Raw genomic sequence first — 25,892 nt, 5'->3', positions numbered from 1 at the left:
GATGTTTTTTCTTTTTCACAAATGGGATCATATTGTATGCATTGTATTGCCAACGTTTTTTCTTCTCCTTCTTTGTGCGTAATATCTTAGGGATCTTTCTTTGACTCTATGAAGACCCACTTCATTCATTTTAACCGCTGGGTAATCACTCCTGTATTGATGGGCATTTGAGTTCCTTCCACTCCTCACTATTTCTTGTGATGCTGCTGTAGGCTTCCTTGCGTAGGCCTCTTGCTACACAGGTGTGAGTGTTTCTCCAGGAAAGACACCTAAGCAGGACTCACTGGATGGTAAGAGCTTCTCCTTCCTATCCCATTTACTGGGTCAGATGCCTAAAATCTAAATTTTCCTGAAAGACAAGCTGAGCTGAGAAGAAATTCCTTTCCCTGGGAGTGGTAGGGAGTGTCAGTCCTGGGCTTGGATCATGAACTTGGCGTGCGCGCGCGCGCGCACACACACACACACACACACACACACACACGCATGCACACACACACACGATTCTATTCCAGCCTGCTCACCAGGAAACCTAATTTTAAAACAGGAACTAATTCATGTGTTTTTCAGCTCTATCAGGTCATTTATGTTCTTCTCTAAACTGGTTATTCTAGTTAGCGATTTGTCTAACCTTTTTTCAAGTTTCTTAGCTTCCTTGCATTGGGCTAGAACATGCTCCTTTAGCTCAGAGGAGTTTGTTATTACCCACCTTCTGAAGCCTACTTCTGTCAATTCGTCAAACTCATTCTCCATCCAGTTTTGTTCCCTTGCTGGTGAGGAGTTGTGATCATTTGGAGGAGAAGAGGTATTCTGGTTTTTGGAATTTTCAGCCTCTTTGCACTGGTTTCTCCCCATCTTTGTGAATTTATCTACCTTTGGTCTTTGATGTTGGTGACCTTCGGATGGGGTCTCTGAGTGGACGTCCTTTTTGTTGTTGATACTATTCCTTTCAAAACAGGAACTAATTCATGTTAGCATCTTTTGTGGAAGCACAGTGAACATGAAAGTCCTCATATTTGAGTTCTAGTATAGGATTTGTCACAAAACTTCCAAGAAAATGTAGGACAAAGGACATAGCCACTATGGTCCTAAATAGGTTTGAAGGAGGTAAGGAGTAGAGGAATAGACACATTACTATTCAAGGGCACTTTCAGTGCTAACCTTCCAGGGCGATGCTTTGGTTTTCTGTCCTTGACCCCAGGTTTGCCTGTAGGAGACACAAAATGGGGAGTGGATGCTTTAAATGCCAGTCAGTTTTCCCAGGTGAATCAGAGTCAGCAGCTTGGTAACCTAAGCCCTGGTCAGCAGCCCTACCTTCTTTTTTTTTTTTTTTTTTTTTTTTTTGAGACGGAGTCTCGCTCTGTCTCCCGGGCTGGAGTTGCAGTGGCCGGATCTCAGCTCACTGCAAGCTCCGCCTCCCGGGTTCACGCCATTCTCCTGCCTCAGCCTCCCGAGTAGCTGGGACTACAGGCGCCGCCACCTCGCACGGCTAGTTTTTTGTATTTTTTAGTAGAGACGGGGTTTCACCATGTTCACCAGGATGGTCTCGATCTCCTGACCTCGTGATCCACCCGTCTCGGCCTCCCAAAGTGCTCGGATTACAGGCTTGAGCCACCGCGCCCGGCGAGCCCTACCTTCTTTCCTGGACCTACCACTACCAGTTCCTCAGTTGACCCCTGGAGAGGGCATGTTTCACATATCATACAGAAGAAAGTCGGGAGAACGCCTTGCCCAAGACTTAGTAGTCTATATTTCCGACAGCTGCCGGGCTCCACCACCACAGATGCCTGGTTTGGTTTTTCTGACAAAGAAGTAGAGCTGAGTGGTAAGGCAAAGGTCCTGGGGTCACACTGCCTTGGTTCCAATCCTGCCAGCAGACAGAGCTGGAGCAAATCACTGACTCTTACTTTCCTTATTTTTAGTTGGGGGTGAATATTAAGTGAGGAATTTTCACATGAGCACATGATAAGGGCTCAATACACGTTTATGACTGTTGTTGTTAATGTCCACAACAAACACAGTTTTTAAGGTAACCAATGGTGTCTGATGAATTCGTAGATAGATGCATGTGTGTACAGGAAGTTACAAGGCTGATATTCTGCTCATATTTCTGCCGCTGGCTCCCTCCAAAATCAGTCTTCTGCTCATTCAGACTGAAAAAGTGTTCCCTAAACTAGCCTCAATGAGAATCCTAGCATTGATAATGGCTCTTTCTTAATCTGGAATTGTCTTGCCACCTATTTCTATGAAAATCCCATATTTCAATGTCCCCAATCACATGCCACCTCCTCCAGAAAACTTTGCTTTTCCCATTGAGAAGTGCTAACTTCATTTTCATATCAAATATATATCTATTTACTGATGATTCCCAAGTTTGTATTTTCCATAGAGACTTTTCCCTAACCAGACTTGTGAACAGTTCCGTCTCACCTGCCCACTCAGCCAAGCTTGCTCTCCTGGCAGGCCTCCTCCTGACCCCCATATGAAATAGATCCAGTGCCAATGGTAACAATAGGAAAAACAAGCTGTTATTCCTACTGTCACACACCATACAACACTCAACACAGCGTAGAGAATACTTTATTGCTTCTCACCAAAATGTATCTTTTTTTTCCTCAGATACCAAGCAATTCTCCAGCAGACACCAACTGGGTGTCCTATAATACAGTTCAGTTATGACACTATCTACCTAAAGATAGTGTCAGATCCCACAGTTTAGGAGCCCAGTCCCACAAAATTGCCCTCCACTTCAGGTGTCAGCCACAAGTCCCTGGTTGTGATCTGAACTTCTGACCAGTTAGCTGTAAATTAAGGGTTGCCATGATCCCTTCTTTGTGTTTGATTAATTTGTTAGAGCATCCCACCGAACTCAGACTAACACCTGACTTACATTTACCCATTTATTATAAAGGACATTACAAAGGATATGGATGAATGCCAGATGGAAGAGAGGCATAACGTAAGGTATGTGGGAAGGGGCACAGAGTGCCATGCCCTCTCCAGGTGCGCCACTCTCCCAGCAACTCTACTGATTCATCAGCCAGGAAGCTCTCTGAACCCTGTCCTTTTGGGGTTTTATAGAGGCTTCATTATGTAGCATGACTGATTAAATCATTGACCATTGGTGATTAGCTCATCTTTAGCACCCCCTCTCTTCCCCAGAGGTCAGGGCATGCGGGCTTGAAAGTTCCAATGTAATCACATGGTTGACTCCCCTGGCTACCAGCCCCCATCATGAGGCTATTAAGGAGTCCACCAAGAGTGACCTTTAGAACAAAAGATGCTCCTGTCCTCCAGGAAATTCCAAGGGATTTAGGAGCTCTGCCTCAGGTGATCTTGTCACTTAGGAAATCATAAAAGTTTCAGGAGCTCTGTCTCAACAACCAGGGACAGACACCAAATATGTATTTCCTCTTCTTCTTCTTCTTCTTCTTTTTTTTTTTTTTTTTGAGATGAGGTCTCACTATATTGACCAGGTTGGTCTCGAACTCCTGAGCTCAGCAATGGTCTGAGATGAGGTCTCACTATATTGACCAGGTTGGTCTCGAACTCCTGAGCTCAGCAATGGTCCCGCACTGGTGGCCAAGGTGCTGGGATTACAGGCATGAGCCACCATGCCCACCATGTATTTCTTCTTATATCACACTATTACACAACCTCTGTCAGTTCATGGCACCCCCAGTCCTTCTAGGTGCTCAGGCCTTCTCTCATACCCCACATCTCATGCAACAGTTAATTCTGCTTCAACCTACAAAATAAACCAGAATCTCACCACTTCCCATCACCTCCACTGCTTCTACTGTTAAAAGAAAAAAATTTTAGAAAAATTAAACTTAACGGCATTTAATTGAGCAAAGAATGATTCACAAATTGGGCACCCCCCACCCTTGCCCCACCCCCACCAGAACAGGAACAGTTTCAGAGAGCTCCAGGCTGCAACTTGAGCAGGCAGCATTTACGGACAGAAAACAGAAGCGAGGTACAGAGGCTGCTTGATTGGTTACAGCTCAGTATTTGCCTTATTTGATCATGTTGGCCACCTTTAATTGACTGAAGCTCTGCTGCTGTGATTGGCTGAGACTCAGCTTTTTGTTACAAAAGTATACACCCAAGTTAGTTTCAGTTAGTTTATGTACTAAATTAGGTTATAGTTTGTAACATAAGAAATCAAATATGGAGGCATCCTTAGGCCAAATTTAGTTTAACATTATTTTTAAGAAAAGAAAAATAGCTCAGAACAATCTGAGCTGTGTGAGATATGCAAAATTTATCAGGCTCAGAGACATGAGTATGGGACTTCAGTAATGTCTCCTGCACCCACGCCCTGGGTCCATTATTAAAGGCATTTTATTCCTGACTAGCTGCCTCACCCATAATCTTCATTTTCCTGGAATTTAATAACAATGTATGGCCAATAAATAGCTTATGTTATTTATTAAAATATGTAAAATTTTGGTAAATAACTTAGGAACTGCTGCTTCTTTTCCTTTAAAAACCCAACTGTAATTGTTGCTAATCTGAGCTCATATTCAGGGCAACTTGAATCTGTAATTCTGGGTTGCAGTCCTCAAACTTGGCTCAAATAAACTCTCTACTTATATTAAGTTTGCCTCAGTTTTGTTTTCCTTTAGGCCGACTCTCTGGTCCAGACACACTTTTGCTTGCATTACCGCAATAGCCTCCTGCCAGTCTCCTTGCTTCACTCTAGTCCTTTTCCATGCAGTCTATTCTCAACACAGCAGCTGGAGTGATTCTTCCAAATCATAAGTCTTATCACTCTTCCACCGAAAATTCTCCAGTGGTTGCCATTTCACTCAAATGAAAGCCACCATCCATAAAATGATCTAGCAAGCTCTGCATACCCAGGCCCCTGTTACCTCTCTGACTTCATCTCCTGCATATCTCCCTGTGCTGGTCAATCTTCAGTCATCCTTTGGAACCCACTCTGTATTCTTCTCTACCCTGTGCTGTGCCCCCAAAGCTCTCTTACTCTTTGGCTTCCAGTTATATTCAGTCATGGGAAGATGGAAGGTGAGAGGATGGAGTATTTATTCTGCTGGCCCCTTTACTTTCGTGACCTTGGCTAGGCCATAGCTATGTTCCTCTATCAAAGACACAGCCACTGGCCCCGGGCCCTGGCTGCAGCAAGCTCTTTCTAGATTCCACTAGCTACCCCTCCTCTTGTGCCTTCAGGCCTAAGGATGTTATAGTGGCCAAGCATTGGTGGCCTTTTTATTTCTAGCCCTGGAGTGCCTCATCATACTTGCTGGTTTGCCTTAAGTCTGCCTGCAGTTTTGTAATGAAGCTCCTTCTTCATTCTTTCTTTAATTATGACCTTGAAGATGTCTGCTTCCTACCTCTTTCTCACCATGTTCAAGTCACACTCTCTTCTGCCCTTCCTCTATCATGCTGGGCACCCTTCTGCCCCAGGGCCTTTGCACTGCTCTTCCCTTTTCCTGGCATGCTCTTCTCCCTGTCTGCCCCTGGATCCTTCCCTCATGTCCTTTTGGTCTTTGCTCAGTTGTCATTTTCTCAGTGATGACTTCTGTCTCTCTGCCCTTCTGAAAACTGCAGCCCCTCTACTGTGACAGACCCTTTTTTCCCCATAACACTCTCCACAATCTAACACACTGTATAATTTACTTATTTATTATGTTGCTTGCCTTTCTCCTTTCACTAGAATGTGAAAGCTACATGAGGGAAACATGTTGTCTTTTTTCCTTGCTGATGTATCCTCTAGACTTAGATAAATGCCTAGGTGGTATAGAAAGTGCTCAATAAGTATTTGTTCACTGAACAATTTGTTGAATAAATGATGTATTCTTATCTCTTCTGGGATCTGTATTAGTTTTCTAGGACTACTCTAACAAAGTACCACAGACTGGGTTGAAATAATAGAAATGAATTGTTTTATAGTTCTGGAAACTAGAAATCCAAAATCAAGGCGTCAGCCTGGCCGTACTCCCTCTGAAACCTGTAGGGGGAGTCTTTCCTTGTCTTTTTCTAGTTTCTGGTGGTTTGCAGGCAATGCTTGGTATTCTTTGGCTTGTGGCTACATAACTCCATTCTCTGCCTTCATTTTCACGTGGAATGCTCCTTGTGTGTTCTTGTCTATTCACAGGTGTTTTTTTTTTTGTTTTTTTTTTTTAAGATGGAATCTTGCTCTGTCACCCAGGCTGGAGTGCAGTGGCACGATCTCAGCTCACTGCAAGCTCTGCCTCCCAGGTTCATGCCATTCTCCTGCCTCAGCCTCCTGAGCAGCTGGGACTACAGGTCGCTGCCACCATGCCCAGCTAACTTTTTTTTGTATTTTTAGTAGAGACGGTGTTTTGCTGTGTTAGCCAGGATGGTCTCGATCTCCTGACCTCGTGATCCGCCTGCCTCGGCCTCCCAAAGTGCTGGGATTAGAGGCGTGAGCCACCGTGCCTGGCCCACAGGTTGTTTTTTTATAAGCACATTTTTATAAGATCATATTGGATTAGGGACCTACCCTACTCTAGTATAACCTCGTCTTAAATAACTATATCTACCACAAGTCTGTTTCTGAATAAAGTCAGATTCAGAGGGGGAGGACTTCAATCTATCTTTTTCAGGGGGACACAGTTCAACTGATAATGGGATATGTTCAGTTTTTCCCTGGAATTATAGTACCTAGCTTATGATTGCTCCAAGTAGATTACACATTTTCTAAGGAAACAGTTCAATTTTATGTCTGAAATGGCAAACTGGTAGGTGGCCCTTGGGTTGGGTTTGGTCTGCAGGCAAGTTTGTCTGCCCTGAGGTATTGGCCCACACAGTGCTTTCAAAGATATTTGGAAATAATTTATAAACATTTATTTATTTACTTACTTTTAGCATTTTTCTTAGAGATAGGGTATTTATATGTTGCCCAGGCTGGTCTTGGACTCCTGGTTTCAAGTAATTCTCCTGCCTTAGCCCTCTATAGCTTATAAACATTTAAACATTAGGAAGCTTCACTTACAAATCTGGGTTTTTGGTTTCCATGACAAACGAGAATGTCTGGTTACACAGACCTGTCCTGCACCATGTTCCTCATTGCCCAAAGCCTAGGAGGGGCTTCTTCTTAGACAGAGCAGTGCTCTCCATGCCCCACAGGTACACCTCTCCCTGTTGTTGCCCCAACCTTGACGCCGGTGAAACTGCTTTTGGGAAGATTATGACAGTGAGAGAAGTTGAATGTGACTGATTTCGTCTTGCTTCTAGCCTCACAGGCTGGCTGTCATTGCTCATCCCTAGGTGTAGGACAAGCTAACCATATGAGGAATTTAGTTTATAGTTTAACTTTGAAGCAAGGATGATAACAGTCCCTCCCCAAAACGAATTCCCTCATTGTTTGGGGGCTGAAACTGCTTTTGTAAGACTAATGAAAAGCCATAAGATTAAGATTATGGGAGGGACGTGAATTCTGCTAAAATGTAGGTATAGTTTCTCTAATTCCTTATTGCTCAGGAGTCATGTGGTCAGAGGTCACAAGATTTGTGACTTCCCCAATTGCTTCTGTAGGTAACAACACTATTGTAGAACCTAAAATTGGTCTTTTGAGATGTCTTTCAGACTTTTACATTCTTGCAACTGACTGACACCACCCAGACTCATGACTTCACCTGTCCTGTGTTTTCCATCTAGAAACAAACTCAGTGCATGAGGACTATTTTCTACGTTCCTATGATTGCATCCACAAACAATCAGCAGCACCCACCCCTTCCCAACCTGCCCACCAAACTATCCTTGAAAAACCCTAAACTCTGAGTCTTCGGGGAGATTGACTGGAGCGATAACCCTGGTTGTTCTACATGGCTGGCCTCACATTAATGAAAGGTTTTCTTTGCTGCAATACCAGTCTCAGTGAACTGGTTTTGTCTGTGCAGCAGGCAGAAAGAATCCATCAGGCAATTACAGTGGGATCAGCTGCCACTTGTTTCCTGGCCAGCTCACTCATTTCCATCAGTTGCCTGGCTCTTGCAGACATATGAGCTTGTAACCCCTGAACACCAAGCAAATATTAAGGAAACAAGAGGTATTCCATAATGATGGCAATGATGGTGATGGTGGTGAGTTGAAGGTGGGTTGGAGCTCCACCGTTTTTTTTTTTTTTACTATATACTCTTGAAGCTTTCCCAATCTAGCTTTTATCTCCACTGCTCTACCAAATGTCCAGTGGTAAATTCTCTGTGCACATCTTACTTCTTAGCAGCATTTGACATAGTTAATCACCTTCTGCTCTTGCAGGTGCTCTTCCTACACTTTCTTCACTTGAATTCTGTACCATCTTATGCTCTTGGTACATATCCTCTCACTGACCACTCTTTCTCTATCGCTTTTGCTGGTTTCTACTCCTTTCTTATTCATATAAAAATTAATGTGTTTGTAGGGCTCTTTCTTGATTTATCCTTTGTATTCTATCCTCCACTTTCTCCCTTAAGAGATCTTATTTGGTCTTCTAACTTTACATACCCTCTGCACAGTGACAACTCCCAAATACTTACCTTCAGCTTTTAACTTCTCCATGAACTCCAGATTGCTTTCTCTACATTTGCTTGCATGTACTAAAGGACTATTAAATATCACATATACAAAACCGAACTCCTGGTTTCAATTCACAAAGCTTCTTTTCTCCTAGCATTTAACATTTCAATAAGTATTAAATTATGTCAGTTGTTCAGGTAAAAAATATCAGAATGGCTCTAGAGTATATATTTTTTCCCTCTCATCCATTCTATATATCCACACATCCTCATGGCTCTCTGTGATCGTTAATTTCATGTGTTCACTTGGCTAGGTCATGGTGCCCAGTTGTTTGACCAAAGAACAAAATAGATGTTGAAGGTATTTTTTTTAAATATATGATTAAAATTCACATCAGTAGACAGTGAACAAGGCAGATTACCCTCTATAATGTGCGTGGGTCTTCCCACCAACTGATTGGGGGCCTTCCAATCAGTTGAAGGCCTTAAGACCAAAGACTGAAGTTTCCTGAAAAAGAAGAAATTCTTCTCAAGAATTCTTGACTGCAACATGGAAAATTTGTGTGAGCTTCTATTCTAGTCTGCTGCTCTGTGGAATTTGGTCTAAAGTCTGCAATAGCAAGTCTTACTTGAGTCTCCAGCCCGTTAGCCTGCCCTATGGATTTCAGATTTGCCAACCCTCACAGGAGCCGATTAGTTAATTTTTTTTCCTCTTTCTTTATCTTTATCAACTTTTATTGGTCCTGTTTCTCCGGAGTACCTTGACTAATACACCCTTATTTCAAAATATGTCTAATACCTAAACTCTTTTCATCACCTCTACCAGTAGCACTTTGGTTCAATCCATTATCATCTCTCTGCTGGATGTTACAATTGCTGCATATCTGGAGTTCCATCTATAGCCTGTAAGCCAGGCTGAGCCTTTACAACCAGAGGTCATGCATGTTACTCTTCTTTTTAGTGTCCTCCATTGGCTTTTACCTCATTCAGAGTAAAAGCTGAAGTCCTTAGATGACCTCTAAGGCCCTACACTGTTTGGTCTCCTGCTGCTTTCTCTGACTTCATCTCTGTGCCCTCGCCTGCCTCACTAGCCTTCAGCCACACTTCCTTTAACATGCTAAGCAAGTTGCTACTTCAGGGCCTTTGCTCCTGCTGGAAATTTCTTTGCTCTAATCAATTCATCAGGCTACCCAGGAGCAGAACAGCACTAGTTTCTTGCATCTTAAGGGAAGCCATGACTTCATCCAGAATGGACTATTCATTTAAGACCTGCCAAAATGTGTGTCTCAGCCAACTGCCTAGGGTGTCATCTCTGACAGATGGCCTGGGATCCTTTCAGTAGTTGGTTTTGATCATTTATAGTCTGATTGTTGTTGTACCTGTGTAAGAGTGGTGTGCAGACCAGCCAAGGAGCAATGATAAGTCTACACATCTGTCAGCATGTGTAAGTTAGAGCATGGGACTTCTCGTCACTGTCTGATTTTCATGCACATCCCAGTTTTAAGTTATTGTTTTCTAAAGAAACTCTTGTCCTTTCATTGTGGGCCCAAGAAAACATTCTAATTCATACTCAAAAACACTGTGCTTCGGTAAGGGAAACACATGAGAAACTGCATGGGAAGTAGATACTTTAAATAGACCTGCACAGAGAAAACATCCTGCCCGGTGGCAATGTGATCAGAGACCCCATCCCTCCTGCACTCTACTCCCCGCCCCAGCTCTCATCTCTTTGCTGGATGTTACAATTGCTGCATATCTGCATACCTGGGCATATCAAAGCCCAGAGTCTTTGCGTAAATGGTTAGCTGGCTCCAGAGATTTCACTCCTTCCTGGGCCTTTCTCATTGTGTGTCCTAGCAGTCATGGGAGAACCCACAATGTATCCCATGTATCAGAAACGTGATCCTTCTGGGCTGTGGAATCAACTAGACCTGGCTCAGTCTTGACTCTGACATTCATAAATGGTGGGAGAAGGGAAGGAGTTGGACAAGTTATACACTCCTCTTTATCTGTTTCCTCACTTAAAAGTAGAAATGATGCCTACATTATGGGGCTGTTACGGGATTTGAATAGAATAACGTACAGTGAGAGCCTGGCCCACAGTAAACATTCGGAAACTGTGTCTCAGGATGAGTAAGCATGAAGATGACAGTGGCGCTTCAGAGACAGGCTCAAGACCCTGTCCTCTCGGGCTGGGCTGGTGTGTGAGGTGGATACTCCTGACCTCTGGTGGGACTGACCCCTAGGCCATTCTTCACCTGGTCACCCAACTGCTCCTCTCAGAATATAAACTTGATTGGGACGCTGCCCTCCTTAAAATGTTGGTGATACTGACCTCAAGTTCAGCCTCCAAAGAGCCTGCAACACAGGCCCGGCAGGACTCCACCTTCTCTCGGCTCACACCTCCTATTCTTTGGGCCTTTCACTAGGGTCCTCTCACCACTTTGCTCTAGGCATGAAGGAAACATTGGATGAGCAGTGCTCTTTGAGCTTGGTTGTTAGAGTAGTCATGCTTCCGTCCAGCCTTGCTGGCATTCAGCCATATTTTCTCCATCTCCTTTGCAAGATCTCATGGGAGGTTTTCTGAAATTTAGCCACAGTATCAACTGGATTCCCCTGCTCCACTGCCTATCTGAAATGGGAAAGAGGTTAGTCTGGTGGGACCAGTTTTGCATGCATACCTGTAGTCTTGTTGTATTTTTTTTTTGTTTTATTTTTAATTGACGTATAATAATTCTACACATTTATAGGCTAGAATATGATGTTTCAATGTATGTATATATTGTGTAATGATCAGATCAAGGTAATTAGCGTATCCAGCATCTCAAACATCATTTTTTTTTTTTTGTGGTGAGAACATTCAAAATCCTCTCTTCTATGTTGAAATATATGATACATTATTATAGTTACCCTACTGTGCAATAGAACACTAGAACTTACTCCTCCTATGTAACTCTTACCTTGTACCTATTGACCAACCTCTCCCCATCCTTTAATGTATTTGGTTCTCCATCCCCTCACCTGTAAAACGCTGGGCTTCATCAGGTGATCTCCTGGATTCTTTTCCTGCACACCAGTGAGGAGCTGGCTCATTGATGCTGCTAGGTCGAAGTGAAATGCTGCACCCACAGCTCCAACTTTATCAGAGAGCCAAGGGAGGCCTTTGCAGAGAGAGACTGGGTGGAGATCACTGTAAAGGGGTGGCAGGCCAGTCAGTGTGGGCCAAGTCAGTCAGGGAGGGAGAAAGCCAACAGCAGTCTTGATCTCTGGGATGTTCTCTGCCCTCCTCCCCCGCCCTGGCTGCCCTCACAAGAACCAAACTGTGTATCTGAATCCTAGAATGCGAGGAATGTGCTGCAGGCTGATAGGCATGAGGCGATCTGCTGAGAGGCAGGGAGGAGCCCTGTTCTCCAGGCCTGACAGTGCAAGAGCTGTGGGCCTGCAGGCTGGGCTAGGCTGCCCCTCCCACCCTCCCTGGGCCTCCTGCTGTAGCCGGGATATCAAAGGCTGCATTGTGCATTGAGCAGGCCTTGGTCCCTCGTGTGCCAGGGAGGAGGCGGGAGGAGGGACACCGTTGGGAGGCTGTCCCTTGCAGCACTCTTCTGGCCGGTGTTCTCAAGGGCCTCGGCCGGGGTAGGATGGTATACACATGGGTGGCTGCTTCTGCATCCCCAGGGAGCGGAGTCTGACCCGGGGCCCAGGTGAGTTTCCCAGGGGGCCCTTGGCCTGTGGCTTGGCCAAAGTGGATGGTCCAGTGGAGGCTCAGGGACCTGCTGGGTTGGGGAAACTTTTCTCCCAAAGATGGGGAGATGGTTGTGCTTTCTGGCTGCCTCTCCTTCCTCCCTGGGTGTTTGTCATGCTGGCTCTGTAAAAAGGGAGTAAAGCCTGGAAGCATCTATTTTTTTCCTGAAGAAAGAGGCTTTGAGTTCGCTCTGTCAGAAGCTGAGCAGCACTGCTCCTGGCTGCCACTCCCAGGGTGTGACTAAGCCCTTCCTTCCTTTCTTCCCGAGATCCCCCAGGACAGGAAGAAAGTTCAGGCAGTGAGTTCCTCTGTGGCCTATAGGTGGTCATAAACTTGGCCTTAGTCATTCAAGCCTATTTTTGTCAGGGTTGCTGTTACTGGAGAAAAACAGGCAGTTTCCTGCCTCCACCTATTACAGTGTGATTTGTGTGTGAGTGTGTGTGTGAGTGTGGGCATCAAGTTGAGGAAATGGAGAGTTGTTGCTCTAAAAAATTGTCAAGTCGTGGGAGAGTGACTTAGGGTGACCAGCCATTATGGTTTGCCTGGGACTGAGGAATTTGCTGGGATATGTCAGTTCCAGGCCAACCAGGCTGGTTGGTTTCCCTGAAGCAACCTTCTTCTTTTTTTCAGAGGAGAATGAAGGTAGGGCACTGTGTTCTCTTGTGTGGTGTTTATCAGGATGAGTGGTGGCTTTGGGGAAATGTGGGGGTAGATTGGTGGGGGGAGGCTTGCTTGGGAGATAGGGGAACCTTGCTCCAAGGAATCATTCCTAACCCTTGTTAGAACTGTGTGTCTTCCTGGGGCTCCACCATGGTTCCTGAGAGAAGGAGCTAAGGAGCATCCCCTAGCTGAGGGCTTTCTACTTTCTGACAAACAACTTTCTTCTATAGTCTTATGACCTGGGCTTGTAGAAGGCACTCGAGGTCATTGAAGTGAACCCAAAACAACCATATTCTGCTTCCTCTGCTTGAAGTCTTCATCTAGGCACCTTGGCACCTATAGCAGGGAGTGTCTCCCAGAAAAAGGCAACCCGTGGACCTAAAACTATAAGCAAACAAACCCCAAATGATGCCCTTGGCACGAAAGGCACGACTTAATCTATGAACAATTTTGCTTCTCCAGATTTCTCAGATGTAAACACTTTTCATTCCCTCCCACTAAGTCCTATTGTCGTCGTGCCCCATGAGAGCAGAAACAGCATGGAGGGAGACGTGCAGGACCGCTGGTCTGGAAGTCGGAGATTGGGGTCTAGACCTGACTTCCTCTAGCTCTGGTTAGGCAGGTGTCATCTTAGCTACTCACTTGGTCTTTGAGGCCGAAGTGTCTGGATTTGATCTTGGTTCTTTTACTTGCCCTGACAACTTATTTAATTCCTCTGTGTTTCAGTTTTCCTTATCTGTAGCTTTTATGACATGATAATGCCTTCTTCATAGAGCTGTGGTGGAGATTAAGTCTACATGTGAAATAGTGAAACAGCCTGGTGCACAGTTAGTTGAGCACAATAAAATTAACCATTGTTAATTGCATTTTGATGGCTAGTATATCTCGCTCTCTCTCTGGGCCTCCATTTGGTCATCTATACAATTTTAGGGTTGTAAACTGCTGTGTAGAGGTGTCTCAGAGAGCTCTGCTCATGTTCCCTCATCCTTACCTAGAGCAGCTCTGCTTCTAGTTGACATTTGTCCTTCAGCCAAAGATTTCCTGTAGAACAGAGTTACACAGCTCAAAACAAACAAACAAACAAAAAACAATATTGAAAAAAGTCAAAATCATAATAACACTATCATTCAATTACTTTATTCTTTCACCTTCTTTTTGCCATTGATTACTGGCTGGCACCTCGGATTCACCTTTTCACCAAGAGTGAGCCTGCTATGTATCTCCCTCGAGACTTTTCATGCCATTCCCCCATATTATTCCCTGTATGTGTCAGGGCCTTTCCCTAGCGAGGTTGATGTGGGTGTTGTAGGTCCAAGTCCAGTTGATCTGGATATTCCCATTCCAGATTCCCCTATTTATCTTAGAGAAAAGGGACAAAGTATGAGACCCATCCTGGAGCAACTTAATTGTTGTGTGACCTTGGCAAGTCCCTCATGTTTTTTGAACCTCAGTTTTCCTGGCTGTAAACTGTATCTAATGGTGGTACTTATCCTATGGAACTTTTGTGAGGATTAAATTGAATAATTCCTCTCACGGACTTAGCACAGGGTCTGGCTTTTGATAACCGTTCGGTAACTACAGGCTGTTTTATTGTTAGTTAATATGGACCATTCTTACATCAGTTTCTGCTAATTCCATCCTGGCCTGGAGAAGTCTGTGCTCATGTTTCCTGGGGTGCTTCTGCCTTGTGTCTGTTTAAGTGGGAGCTAACAGCAGACACCAAAACAGTGAGTCCTCAGGGCTCATGGACACAGGAAAGGAGAAGTCTCTTGATAGCACTGAGCACTGGACAGCTGCCAGACTGGTTTGCGTGGAGTGACGCAATAATGAACATTGACTCTGACTACTCCAGGCACCTGCATTCTTATGTGTGGACTCTGCCTGCAGCATCTGTTCCCTGGGATGGCTCTCAATTGCTCACATAAGTCCCCTAATTCGGGGGACTGCACATGGTGAGAGGATAGGTTCTGATCCATTGCTATCATCTCTGACTTCCCCACCCTATCTATAAGTTGTTTCTTGCCATTGTTTAATAAGCTACAGTTGCTCACTTTGGATCACAGAGAAAGCCATGTCAAAGTTTGTTGATCGAAAAGCTTCTAGCACTTCTCCCTTATTTTCAATGCCTGTTTGAAGAAATTTGGCAGATTTATGCCCTTAAACAGAAGATGTGGAAGAAATACATTCACCTCTGTTGATCACTGGTGCTTGTAACTTTCCTTTTAACCTTTTTGATAGATGTGAATCATTAGTATAATAAGAGATCAAGGGTGAATACTGACAATAGTAAATGATGCTTCACTTTTGAATTTTAAAAGCCCTGTAAAGCATGTAAAACATACTGGTAATAGAGGATATTAGAATAGTTAGCCCACCATCTAGCTGTAACAAATTTTTGCATTGTGTCACGTTATCTTCAGAACTTTATCTTTTTCTTTCTCTTACTTTTTGAAGAAATAAAACATCACAAACATACTTAGCGGCCCCTGGATATCTCTTTCCAATCTCATTCCCCTTCTCTCTCCACATAGTTAATAACTTTCATGAATTCAATGGTTATGTGCTTTTACTACATATTCATGAGCTCACAATCATTCCGAAGAATTGTTTTATAGACTTTAAAAGTTAAACAAAATGATATCATGATGCATCTTTTTTTTTTTTTTTGCTAAACATTATAATCTAAGATATATTCATGTGGGTAGATGTAGCTGTACTTCTAACATCTACTCATCCCAACAAGGAGAAAGTGGTTTACATCATAAAAACTGCTGATGGTAGGTTTGTTAAGTCAGAAAAGAAAAAAAAATGTGGGTACAGGAAAAAAAAACATGCAGAGAAATGTTTACTGTTTAGTCTTCTTTTTAAAGTTGAGCATGGTGGTGGGTGGGTAGGAGCACAGAGAGGCTGAGAGAGGAGAAATGAAGGTGAATTCTCATTTTCAGCAAGTTGTGAGATGTTTCCGTGATCAGAGGCCCGAGACTTTAGAGTTCTGAGGTCAGGTTAATGTAGTGAGAATGGCAAGGTCCCTACCCATTGATTTGGATGGGCTCTGGCTCTCTTGCTAACTTGCTGTGTGATCTCAGTAAAATCACGACTCCTCTCTGGGCCTTTCATTTCTCAACAGTAAAATTGGGAGTGGAACTAGGTGATCTTTTAAATCCCCTCCTTCACTCAGTTTCTGCAATTCTTGCCTCTTCCCCATCTTTATCCCTCATATTCAATATGTCAAGATGCCTTCTCTTTTCTTATTTTAAAATATAGCCTCATTCACTCTATGCCCTCACTTCTCATTGCCAGGGCCACAGCGCACATTCTCACACTCACCTCCCTAGATTTTCACAGCACCTCTTCAGCTGGCTCCCTGCCTATTGTGCTTTTCTCTCCTTATCCTTCCCATGTTACCCAAGTAGAATTTTCACTTTTGTTATACCATTGCCATGCTCAAGAACATTTCACATCTCTCCATTGCTTACTGTATCCATTCTAAACACCCCTGCCTGCCTTAAAGTGCTCCCCATCTTGACCCTACCATACTTATCCATTTTAGTCCCACAACTACCCACCTCCCCAGCACGCGCCGGATGGCTTCTACCATCCCATGTGTGTACAAAGCTCATTCCCACCCTATCCTGCTTTCCTCCCACTTATATACATCTGCCAAGAACATAAAAAGCAAGCCGTCAACTGGGGAGTAATATCAGAACAAGAATATTAAAAAAAAGTCTCTTACAACTCAGTAGTGATAAGATAAATAACGCAATAACAATTGTAAAATGTTGGAATGGACACTTCAATATAAAAAATATGTGGATGACTAATAAGCATGTGAAAAAGTGATTAACATCGTAAGTCACAAGGGAAATGCACATTGAAACAATCAGATAAAATGGCCTACATACTTAGAATGGCCCAAATTAAAAAGACTGATAACATCAATTGTTAGTGAGGATGTGGAGCAACTAGAACTCTCACACATTGCTAGTGGGAATACAAAATATTACAGCCTCTTTGGAAACCAGTTTGGCAGTTTACAAATAAATCTCAATGTTTTTCTGAACTGAGGGTTAGTAACTTTTTTCTGATCAATAATAATAAAAATAAAACTAGCTTATATCAAAAGCAATTTATTGATTAATAATTCAAAGTCTAGGTTTTTTTTTCTTCAGATATTGCTAAATCAAGGTGTTCAGATGATGTTATCAGAAAGCTATCTTTCCTAAGCTCTGTTTTTATGGGTTGGACTCAATGTCAGGCAGGCTTTCTCCTTGTGGTGGGCACCACAGCTCCAGGCTGTCATATTCATAGCTTCTAGTGCAGTGAAAAGAAATATCTTTGCTAAGTGTGCTGATGAGGGTCCTAGAACTAATTCTCACTGGCTTAATTTTGACCATGTGGCCATGGCACTGCATAACCCAGTTGGATTATGCCTGAATTACGTGCTCACTTTTGGAGCTAGGGAGAGAGTCAGCTCCACATAGACTACATAGACTGGGTTCACATGGGTCACATGATTAATGAAGAAGCCAGGGTTTGAGTCCAGGACTGTCTGATTGCCACTTGTTCTTAGCCACTTCTCTACCTGCCTTCAGTGTTAGAAAACAAATGCATGCTGATTACAGAATATTTGAAAAACAGAGAGCTTTCTTTGGCAGCATGTATGCTAAAATCAGAAAGATACAGAGAAGATTAGCATGGCCCCTGTGCAAGGATGACATGCAAATTTGTGAAGTGTTCCATATTTTTGAATAGATAATGAATGGATGCTGAGCTGAATACCTAGGTGATGGGATGATCTGTGCAGCAAATCACCATGGCACATGTTTACCTATATAACAAACCTGCACATGTACCCCTGAACTTAAAATAAAAGTTGAAGAAAAACTAAAAGAAGGGTGGAGGAGGGACTTTATCATTCAAAAATGTCAATGTCATCAGAGAAAAAAAAAGTCATAAAAAAACATATGGAAATGTTCCCAATGAAAGGAGGCTAAAGACATTTGACAACTAAATGTAATACTTGACCCTAGACTGCGTTCTATACTGAAGAAGAAAAGATGGTAAGAAGGATATTACTGACATTACCGGGTCAATTGACAAAGTTGGAATTGAAATAGTAGATTAAAGTATTAATATTAAAACAATTATTAATCAGCAGCCTGTATTGTTAGCAGATTGTGTTGTTTATCATCTTTAATACATAAAACTTTTATTTTTCAAAAAATTAATATTTCAGTTAAATAATATTTTAATGTGCCTATAAAAAAGAAAAATTAGAATATTTGGAAAGTAGATGAAAGTATCAAAAAGATTGTTAAAATGACTCAGCGATAACTACTATAGACCTTTTAGTTTATTTTCTTTCAGTTATAAAAGTCATACTTTTTTTCCTAAGGTAATTTATTCTATATGACAGTTTTTTGTTGCCTTGAATCATCTCTGGTTCTTTTTCCAGGCCCAGATCAAGTTTTCAAACTTCTTCATGTTGAAATATAATACCATGTGTAACAGAATTCTGTAAACAGACAATCCATGTGTAACTATTAGCTGTTTTTCGTATTACAGAATGCATTCTAATTTTCCAGCTTCCTCATTGTTTCTCAGAGAGGTGCCCTTCTGGCTCATGGGTTCCGAGACCTCTGGTGAATTGGTTTGAGCATTCTCACGCTCTAGAAGACATCAGAAATACCCAAAGTGCTAATTAAAAACCACACTTTGGGACTCTACTCCTAGATATTTCAAGGTAGAGTAGGTAGAGAGGGGCTCCAGGAATATTTTAAAATTCAACTTTTCATAAAAATGTACCATTAACACATATACATCATAAAATACTATGAAGCCATAAAAAAGAATGAGAGCATGTCTTTTGTGAGACATAGATGGAGCGGAGGCTGTTATTCTTAGCAAACTAATGCAGGAACAGAAAACCAAATGTCACGTGTTCTCTCTTATAAGTGGAAGCTAAATGATAAGAACTTATAAACACAAAGAGGAAAACAACAGACACTGGGATCTACTTGAAGGTGGAGGTTGGGAGGAGGGAGAGAAGCAGAAAAGATAACTATTGGGTACTGAGCTTCATACCTGGTTGATGAAATAATCTGTATAACAAACCTCCATGATATAAGTTTACCTAGGAACCAAACCTTCACATGTACCCCAAAACCTAAAATAAAAGTTAAAAAAGAAAAAGAATGTTGAGGTCAGTAAAGGCTTTAAGAGGATTAAAAAAATTTTACCATTTATACAGAATTGTGCATGAAATCATGTGTACAGCGTGGTGACTTTTCACAAGTGAATATACTCATCGATATTGTTTTATACAGTTGTAATTCATTCATTCTCATTGTTGTATTGGATTTATTTATTTATTTAATTTTTGGGGGATGGGGCTTGCTATGTTGTCCAGGCCGGACCTGAACTCCTGGGCTGAAATGATCCTCTAGCCTCATCCTCCCAAATAGCTGAGATTGTAGGCATGTGCCACTGTGCCCGATTTGCTGGATTAAGGTTTAATTGTATATTATATATACATCATTTACTTGTTCATTCTACTGTAAATTGACATTTGAATTGTGGCCAAGTTTGGGTTCTTATAAATAGTGCTGTTCTGAATATTTTAGTGGTTGTCTTTGGTCTTAGTGCATGCATATTTTCAGCTTGAATTGACACTGTCAGTTTTCCAAAGATAGAACTTCCGTTTATTTTCACACTTGCAGTATATTCTAGTTGCAGTATATTCTAGGTATCCTAGTTGCTCTATATCCTCACAAACATTTGGCTTTATCTGTCTTTTTCATTTTAGCCAGTCTGTGTAGTTGTGTTCCACTGTGGTTTTACTTTTCATTTCCCTGATGAGGTGAAACAAATTTTCATGTATTTATTGGCTGTTTGGATATTGTCTTTGGTGAAAAGTTTATTCAAGCCTTTTGCCCATTTTTCTGGTGGGCTGGCTACCTATTTCTCACAGATTTTTGGCATTCCTTATATATTCTATGTTTGAATTATTTGATGACTATACTTATGTATAATCAATATTTCTTGTACTCTGTCACTTGCTTTTCAGTCTCTTAATTGCATCTTTTGATTAATAGAAGTTTCTAATTTTAATGTATTACTATTTATCCATTATTCCTTTTGAGGGTAGCATTTTTTCCATACTGTTTAGGAAACCACTGGCAACATCAAGTCATGCAGATATTCTTCTATATTTTCTATAAGTTTTTTTGCATAGACATCTTTTTAAAAACAATTATCTAAAAAATTCTGATACAGACAGTTCACATATCACATTTTGCAAAACCTTGCAATTTTCTGCTCTAAGCCTCACAAATCCTTAAAAAGCTATGCACCCTTTCCCCAAGCCAGGGTCCCCATCCTTGACTTACCTTCTTCAAGGTGGGCTCACCTCACAAGCCCTCATTGTCAGGTTATTGTATTTTCTCGGAGAACTCTACAGCAGGGACACACTCGCAAACTTGCCAGGGCTGGGTGTAAATGAGCGATGGAATAGGGTGGGGACCATGGTGGCTGGAGAACAAATGTCCTGTAGAGCGACAGCAACCACTCAGCCCCAGCTGACTGTTGCCATATGACAATGAGACTCCTGGGCTACAAATCTTCCACGTTTCGAAACAAACCCAAGCATCTGGGTTATGTGGAACATTTCAATTTCTAAATGATGTCAAGCAGTTCAAATTAAAAATTCACTGTGTGGGCCAGAAAAAAATAAAGAAGATGTTTGTGGGTTTGCTGTAGTCTATGGTCAAACTCTGTCCCAGGAAAGCAGGCTGCCACTCCAAGTGTGGTCCTGGGAGCAGCAGGAGGAGTATCACCTGTGAAAACATCAGAAATGCAGAACCTCAGCTTTCAAATACTGAAGCAGAATCAGCATTTTATCAATATCCATAGGTGATTCATAGGTACGAGAAAGTTTCAGAAGCACCAATCTAGACATATGGTTCTCAACACTGGCTCAAATTAGAATCATTTGAAGAACTTATTATTAAAAAAAAGATCTATGGCTGTACTATGGACTACAAAAATCTGAATCTCTAGGGATGAAGGAATATTTTTTCTTTTTATTCTTTTATTCTTTTTAATTTTTGTGGGTACATATTAGGTGTATATATTTATGGAATACATGAGATATTTTGATATAGGTGTATACAATGGGTAATAATCACATCAGGGTAATTCACATCGCCTCAAATATTTATCCTTTCTTTTTGTTACAAACAATCCAATTATACTCCTTTAGTTATTTTCAAATGTACAATAAATTATTGTTGACTATAGTCACCCTGTTGTGTTATCGAACATTCGATCTTATTTATTCTATCTAACTGCATTTTTGTACCCACTAACTTCCCTACTTTCCCCCAACACACACACCCTTCCCTGCCTCTGGTAACCATCATTCTACTCTTTTTCTTCATGAGTCCAATTGTTTTAATTTTTTTTTTTAGCTGGGATGAAGCAATATTTTTAAAAGGCAACCTAGATGATTCAAATAGGCAGCTGGGGTTCAAAAGCACTAATTTAGATCAATCCTTCATTTGTAAGTGGGGAAAGTAAAAACTCACAGAGTGGACAGGTGAAGTGTCTTGCCCAGGGTCATTGAACTCATGTATGGGAAGATTTGATTTGTGCTCATTCTCATTTCTCGTTATTCCCAAGCCAGTGCCTTTTTGCTGCAGTTGCTTTTGCTTCCTCGGGGCAGAACTGAAAAATGATCCTGTTCGACTGTAGCTCATTGCTGCCAGGTTTCCAGCTGAGCTGCTTAGCTTTCAGCACTGAACAGCTAACAAGATTTACTGGATGAAGAGCTGACAGGCCCCTGCTTCTGCCTATTCCAGCTGAAATCCACTTCATTCTTCATGTACATCACCCAAAACAGTGCTAACTGCTCCCACTGTGAAGAAATGGAAGGTCCTCAACTTGGGTGTCAAAATCCCCCTCCATATTCACAGAATGGAGACACAGACTATTAGCAGCAATATGAGAATTTAGGTTCAACATTAACCAGAAGTGAGTGTGACTGCTCCACCCCTGTTGCATTCTTGAGCTGTATCATTAGAAGCACAGATCCAGTATGCAAAACTTGGTAGGCCTCTTTGGCTCTGATGCACAATTTTACAAGCAAATTCAATGAGTGACTCACAAATAGTGGTTGAGCCAAGGTTCTCTAACTCTGCTTTTCAGGACCAGGTAATACTTATCACATTCTGACTCCATAGTACAGTTCTTGAACAGGTTTATGGAAAAAAAGGACAGAATCCAACAACTAAAATTAATGTGTGAAGGACTTGAGTTTCCTTGTTGTATTTTGGGGATGCCATAAAGGAGACCCATGCTCTACAGCAATGTTTTTGACATTTCCCTCTGTGTCTACTTCATTATGCTTTATAGGCACACCATCTTCTTTCTTTTCAACTCGCTGCCATCAAAGTTTCCTCCTCCCCAGCCCTAGCCTGTGTCTTGATCTTCTTTCTTCTTCTTTTTACTCCACTTCTACCATTGTGAAGACAGTACTTTTCAGAGAGTTGGGAAGAAAGAGAGTCCTGACAGGACCCTATTTAATGGTCAGACAGAAGGACAGTTGGGGACAATTATACATGTCAGGGTCATTACAACCACACCCCAATTGTCTCCCTAATGATGCCAATGTCTGTCTCCACTCCAGCCCTTCCATTATCTGCCCCTATTGAACCTTAAGCCTTGCTGTAGTCAGATCTGTGATGACTTGTGTAGGCTCAATGTATGTTGAGCACCTTCAGTGTTCTAAGCCATGAGACCTAGTTTGATATGTGAATAGGGATCTGCTTTTCAATAAGATGGGCATACCCAGGTTGATGCTGGATTGAGATGGCATGTGTGACAGTTCTTTGATAATAGCTTAGATAATTACAAGGCAATGGTGATAACAATTAGAATTCTTCCATGCCACTAATCGTGGAAAAAAGTTGTCACTTGACAAAAACTGCAGCCTTGCTTATAACTTGCTTCCAACTTCCTTACACTCTTAAGATGACCTTTTATTTCATCTTCTACAGGTAAAGAAACTCCTTCCAGGGATCCAACTATATCGAGTGAGTGTATAGCCTCATCTGAATACAAGGAAAAATGTTTTCTACCACAGAACATGAATCCAGGTATCCAAATCCCAAAGACAAGCCCTATTCTTCCATGCTGAGTATTGCAGTAACCTCTTTATCTCTCCCATCTAAAGAGCCCCTCCCTCTTTCTCTTTTGATGAAAAGATTTTGACTATGCTATTTGCTTGCTCACAAATCTTCTGTTGCACTCCATTGCCTACAAAATTAATTTTAACTTTCTCAAGCTGTCACTCAAAGCTCTTCACAATCTGGCACTTATTAGGAGCTCCATACTTATTTGCTTTGTTAAAGAAAGTATACCATAACTTAAGATTTGAAGGTGTTGAGAGATAGGGGTAATTAAAATATTTATATTCAACATGGTACCTCAAAGAGTTGTTCATACATTGTTGCTGCTCAGAAAATCTTTGATGAATAAACACATGGGCAGCAAGCGGTGGCTCTTGCCTGTAATCCCAGCACTTTGGTAGGCTGAGATGGGAGGATCACTTGAGCCCAGGAGTTGGGGCCTAGCCTGGGCAACAGAGTGAGACCTCATCTCTAAAAAAAAAAAAAAAAAAAATCAGAAAATTAGCCAGACATAGTGGCATATGCTTGCAGTCCCAGCTACTTGAAAGGCTGAGATGGGAGGACTGCCTGAGCCTGGGAGGTCGAGGCTGCAGTAAGCTGTAATTGCACCACTGTACTCCAGCCTGGGTAACAGAGTGAGACCTTTCCTCAAAATAAATAAATAAATGAATACATGAATGGCTGAATGAATATGTGGAGGCCACTTTTAGATTCTATATGATACCCGACATAGTACTTCATATGTAGTAGGTTCCGGGTGAATATTTGTTAAATAAGTGAATAACTAAATGAATATGTGAAGTGAGATTGGCTTGAGCAGAAGGGCATCTGTATGAATCTTTCAGAAGCAGAAAAAGTTTTGAAATTAATGTGAAAAAAATCTTATTCTTAATACACATCCTCTCACAAAATCCCCTTTGAAAGACATTGATGAAGCCTGCAAAGAGAAAGCTGTCATCAGAGGAAAGGTGCATGTCAGCTGAACTCTGTACCAGAAACTCTGAGGACAAACCTGCAGAAGACTTGATTTCTGTTGTACAGTAGATGGGACCATTTTAAAGGGCAATTCGCATGCCAAATGATCCTCACATGTTTTTCTCATTTTTGCTTGCCCATTGCTAGGTGGAAGAGCCCAAATCTCCATTTAGCTGATGGGAAACAGAGTGTCAGAGAGGGAAATAACTTCACCACGACACAGTTAACACGTGATGAGGAAGGGCCTTGTTCAAAACCACGACTCTCCTTCACCCTCCAAAAATGTAGCTCTCCCTGTAACACAAAATATAGACTTGTGAAAAAGATTATAAATATTTAAAGGATCTAGACCACGTAAATAGATATTATATACATGTCACACCAGGTTCTTTCTTTTCCCAAATTCAGACAAGATCGGGCGTGTTCAGGGTGGTATAGCCGTAGGCCCGATTTCAAATTCTGTCAAACTTCTTGGTTGACAATGAGAAAAACTTTGCCCTTTGTTTCTTGATACTGTGTTAATCTGCTTATCTGTCTGTTAGCTTGGACCACCCCCGAAAAAACCTGAATTACCATCTGTTGTTTCATGAGCTCTGTAGAGTCAGCATTTTGCCTTATCAATGCATGAAGGCCAGTGAACAAAGGGTATCTGTAGGTGAAACTGAACTGACCTCGGGCTGAACTTGTCCATCTTTCAGCATTTTCCACCCCGATGCTGTTTCCAGGAAGGTCGCGGAGTAAGAAGGGGAGATGGCTGTCGCTGCCAACCTCTCCTTAATGCAGTGCAGTTGCAGACAGAATCAGTCAGACATATTATCACAATTACAGAACTGACTTTGAGAAGGATTAATCTGTGGCACAATCCACTTCATGAAAACAATATTGAGCTTGACTTCCTCCCTGCTCTAGTGATGCAGAGGGCACTGTAGGATCCCACTGTGGGCCCAGAAGTTCTGCCCTAAGTATCAGTTCTCACGGTTGAGATCTCAAGAGCAGTCTGCTTATTTAAGTCCAGGTCTTTTGAGTTCCATATTCATGGATTCATGTGCATGGCAAGGAGATTCACACCTAAGGCCCTGACTGTCAGTCAGCAGGGGCTACTCTAAGAGATTTGAATGGGTATTGTGGATCAGATGTTGGAAGGATGGATGAGATGGGTTTCATAGAAAGGAATCATAGAATCAGTTATTGCCAAGGTTAATAGTCATGATCATCTAAGGACAGCCAGCCATGAGCAGTACTTGCTGGTGATGGAGAGGTGAGGAGGGGCAACAGCTAATGCTTAATGTGTTTATTGAATATTTAACATGTACCAGGCACTGAGTAAAAAGATTTATATGCACGATGTTATTTAGGAAGAAATTTTTTTTTTTTTCCCCCTTGAGACAGGGTCTTGTTCCATTGCCCAGGCTGGAGTGCAGTGGTGTGATGTTGACTCACTGTGACCTCAGCCTCCTGTGCTCGAGCCATCCTCCTATCTCAGCCTCTGAGTAACTGGGCTACAGGCATGCACCACCATGCCCAGGCCATCATGTCTGGCTAATTTTTTTTTTCTTTTTTTGTCAGAAGACAGGGTTTTGGCACGTTGCCCAGGCTGGTCTTGAATTCCTGAGCTTAATCTCTCCTCCTCTCTTGACCTCCCAAACTGCTGGGACTACAGGCATGAGTCACTGCACCCAGTCTAGTAAACATCTTAAAACCCCTGCGGGATGGGTACCATAAAAGCCATTTTGCTAAAGGGAAAAGCCATGCACAGAGAGGTGATTAATTGTTTAAGGTGGCACAGTTACTGAGGGACAGAGCCCAGTCTTGAGCTGGAGGCTGCATGACCCCTCCCTGGGCTTC

The 25,892-nt window shown here is 42.2% G+C and overlaps 1 protein-coding gene and 1 non-coding gene across 4 annotated transcripts in view; both read left to right on the top strand.

The window, feature by feature from the left end:
• Positions 1-12,091: 12,091 nt before the first annotated feature.
• The window catches only part of SH3TC2 (SH3 domain and tetratricopeptide repeats 2), a 62,214-nt gene continuing 48,413 nt past the window's right edge, over positions 12,092-25,892 (top strand). For 2 of the 3 annotated variants that reach the window (XM_073994551.1, XM_005558206.5), the window contains exons 1-2: positions 12,092-12,184; positions 22,941-23,039. Coding sequence is in view for 2 of the 3 variants with exons in the window: in XM_005558206.5 (XP_005558263.3) it covers positions 12,133-12,184; positions 22,941-23,039 (151 nt within the window). In the remaining variant the exon portion in view is untranslated. Of the gene's footprint in view, positions 12,185-12,751; positions 12,868-22,940; positions 23,040-25,892 lie in introns of those variants that run through there. The other variant, XM_045394376.3, reaches the window with a different exon arrangement.
• Positions 17,529-17,631, top strand: LOC123574181 (U6 spliceosomal RNA). Its single transcript, XR_006699079.1, has one exon. It is a non-coding gene; the product is annotated as a U6 spliceosomal RNA (small nuclear RNA).

This window comes from Macaca fascicularis, chromosome 6 (assembly GCF_037993035.2).
Source record: "Macaca fascicularis isolate 582-1 chromosome 6, T2T-MFA8v1.1".
Lineage (NCBI taxonomy): Eukaryota > Metazoa > Chordata > Mammalia > Primates > Cercopithecidae > Macaca > Macaca fascicularis.
The sequence above is the reverse complement of the archived record's forward strand: the minus strand, read 5'-3'. Positions and strand labels throughout refer to the sequence as shown.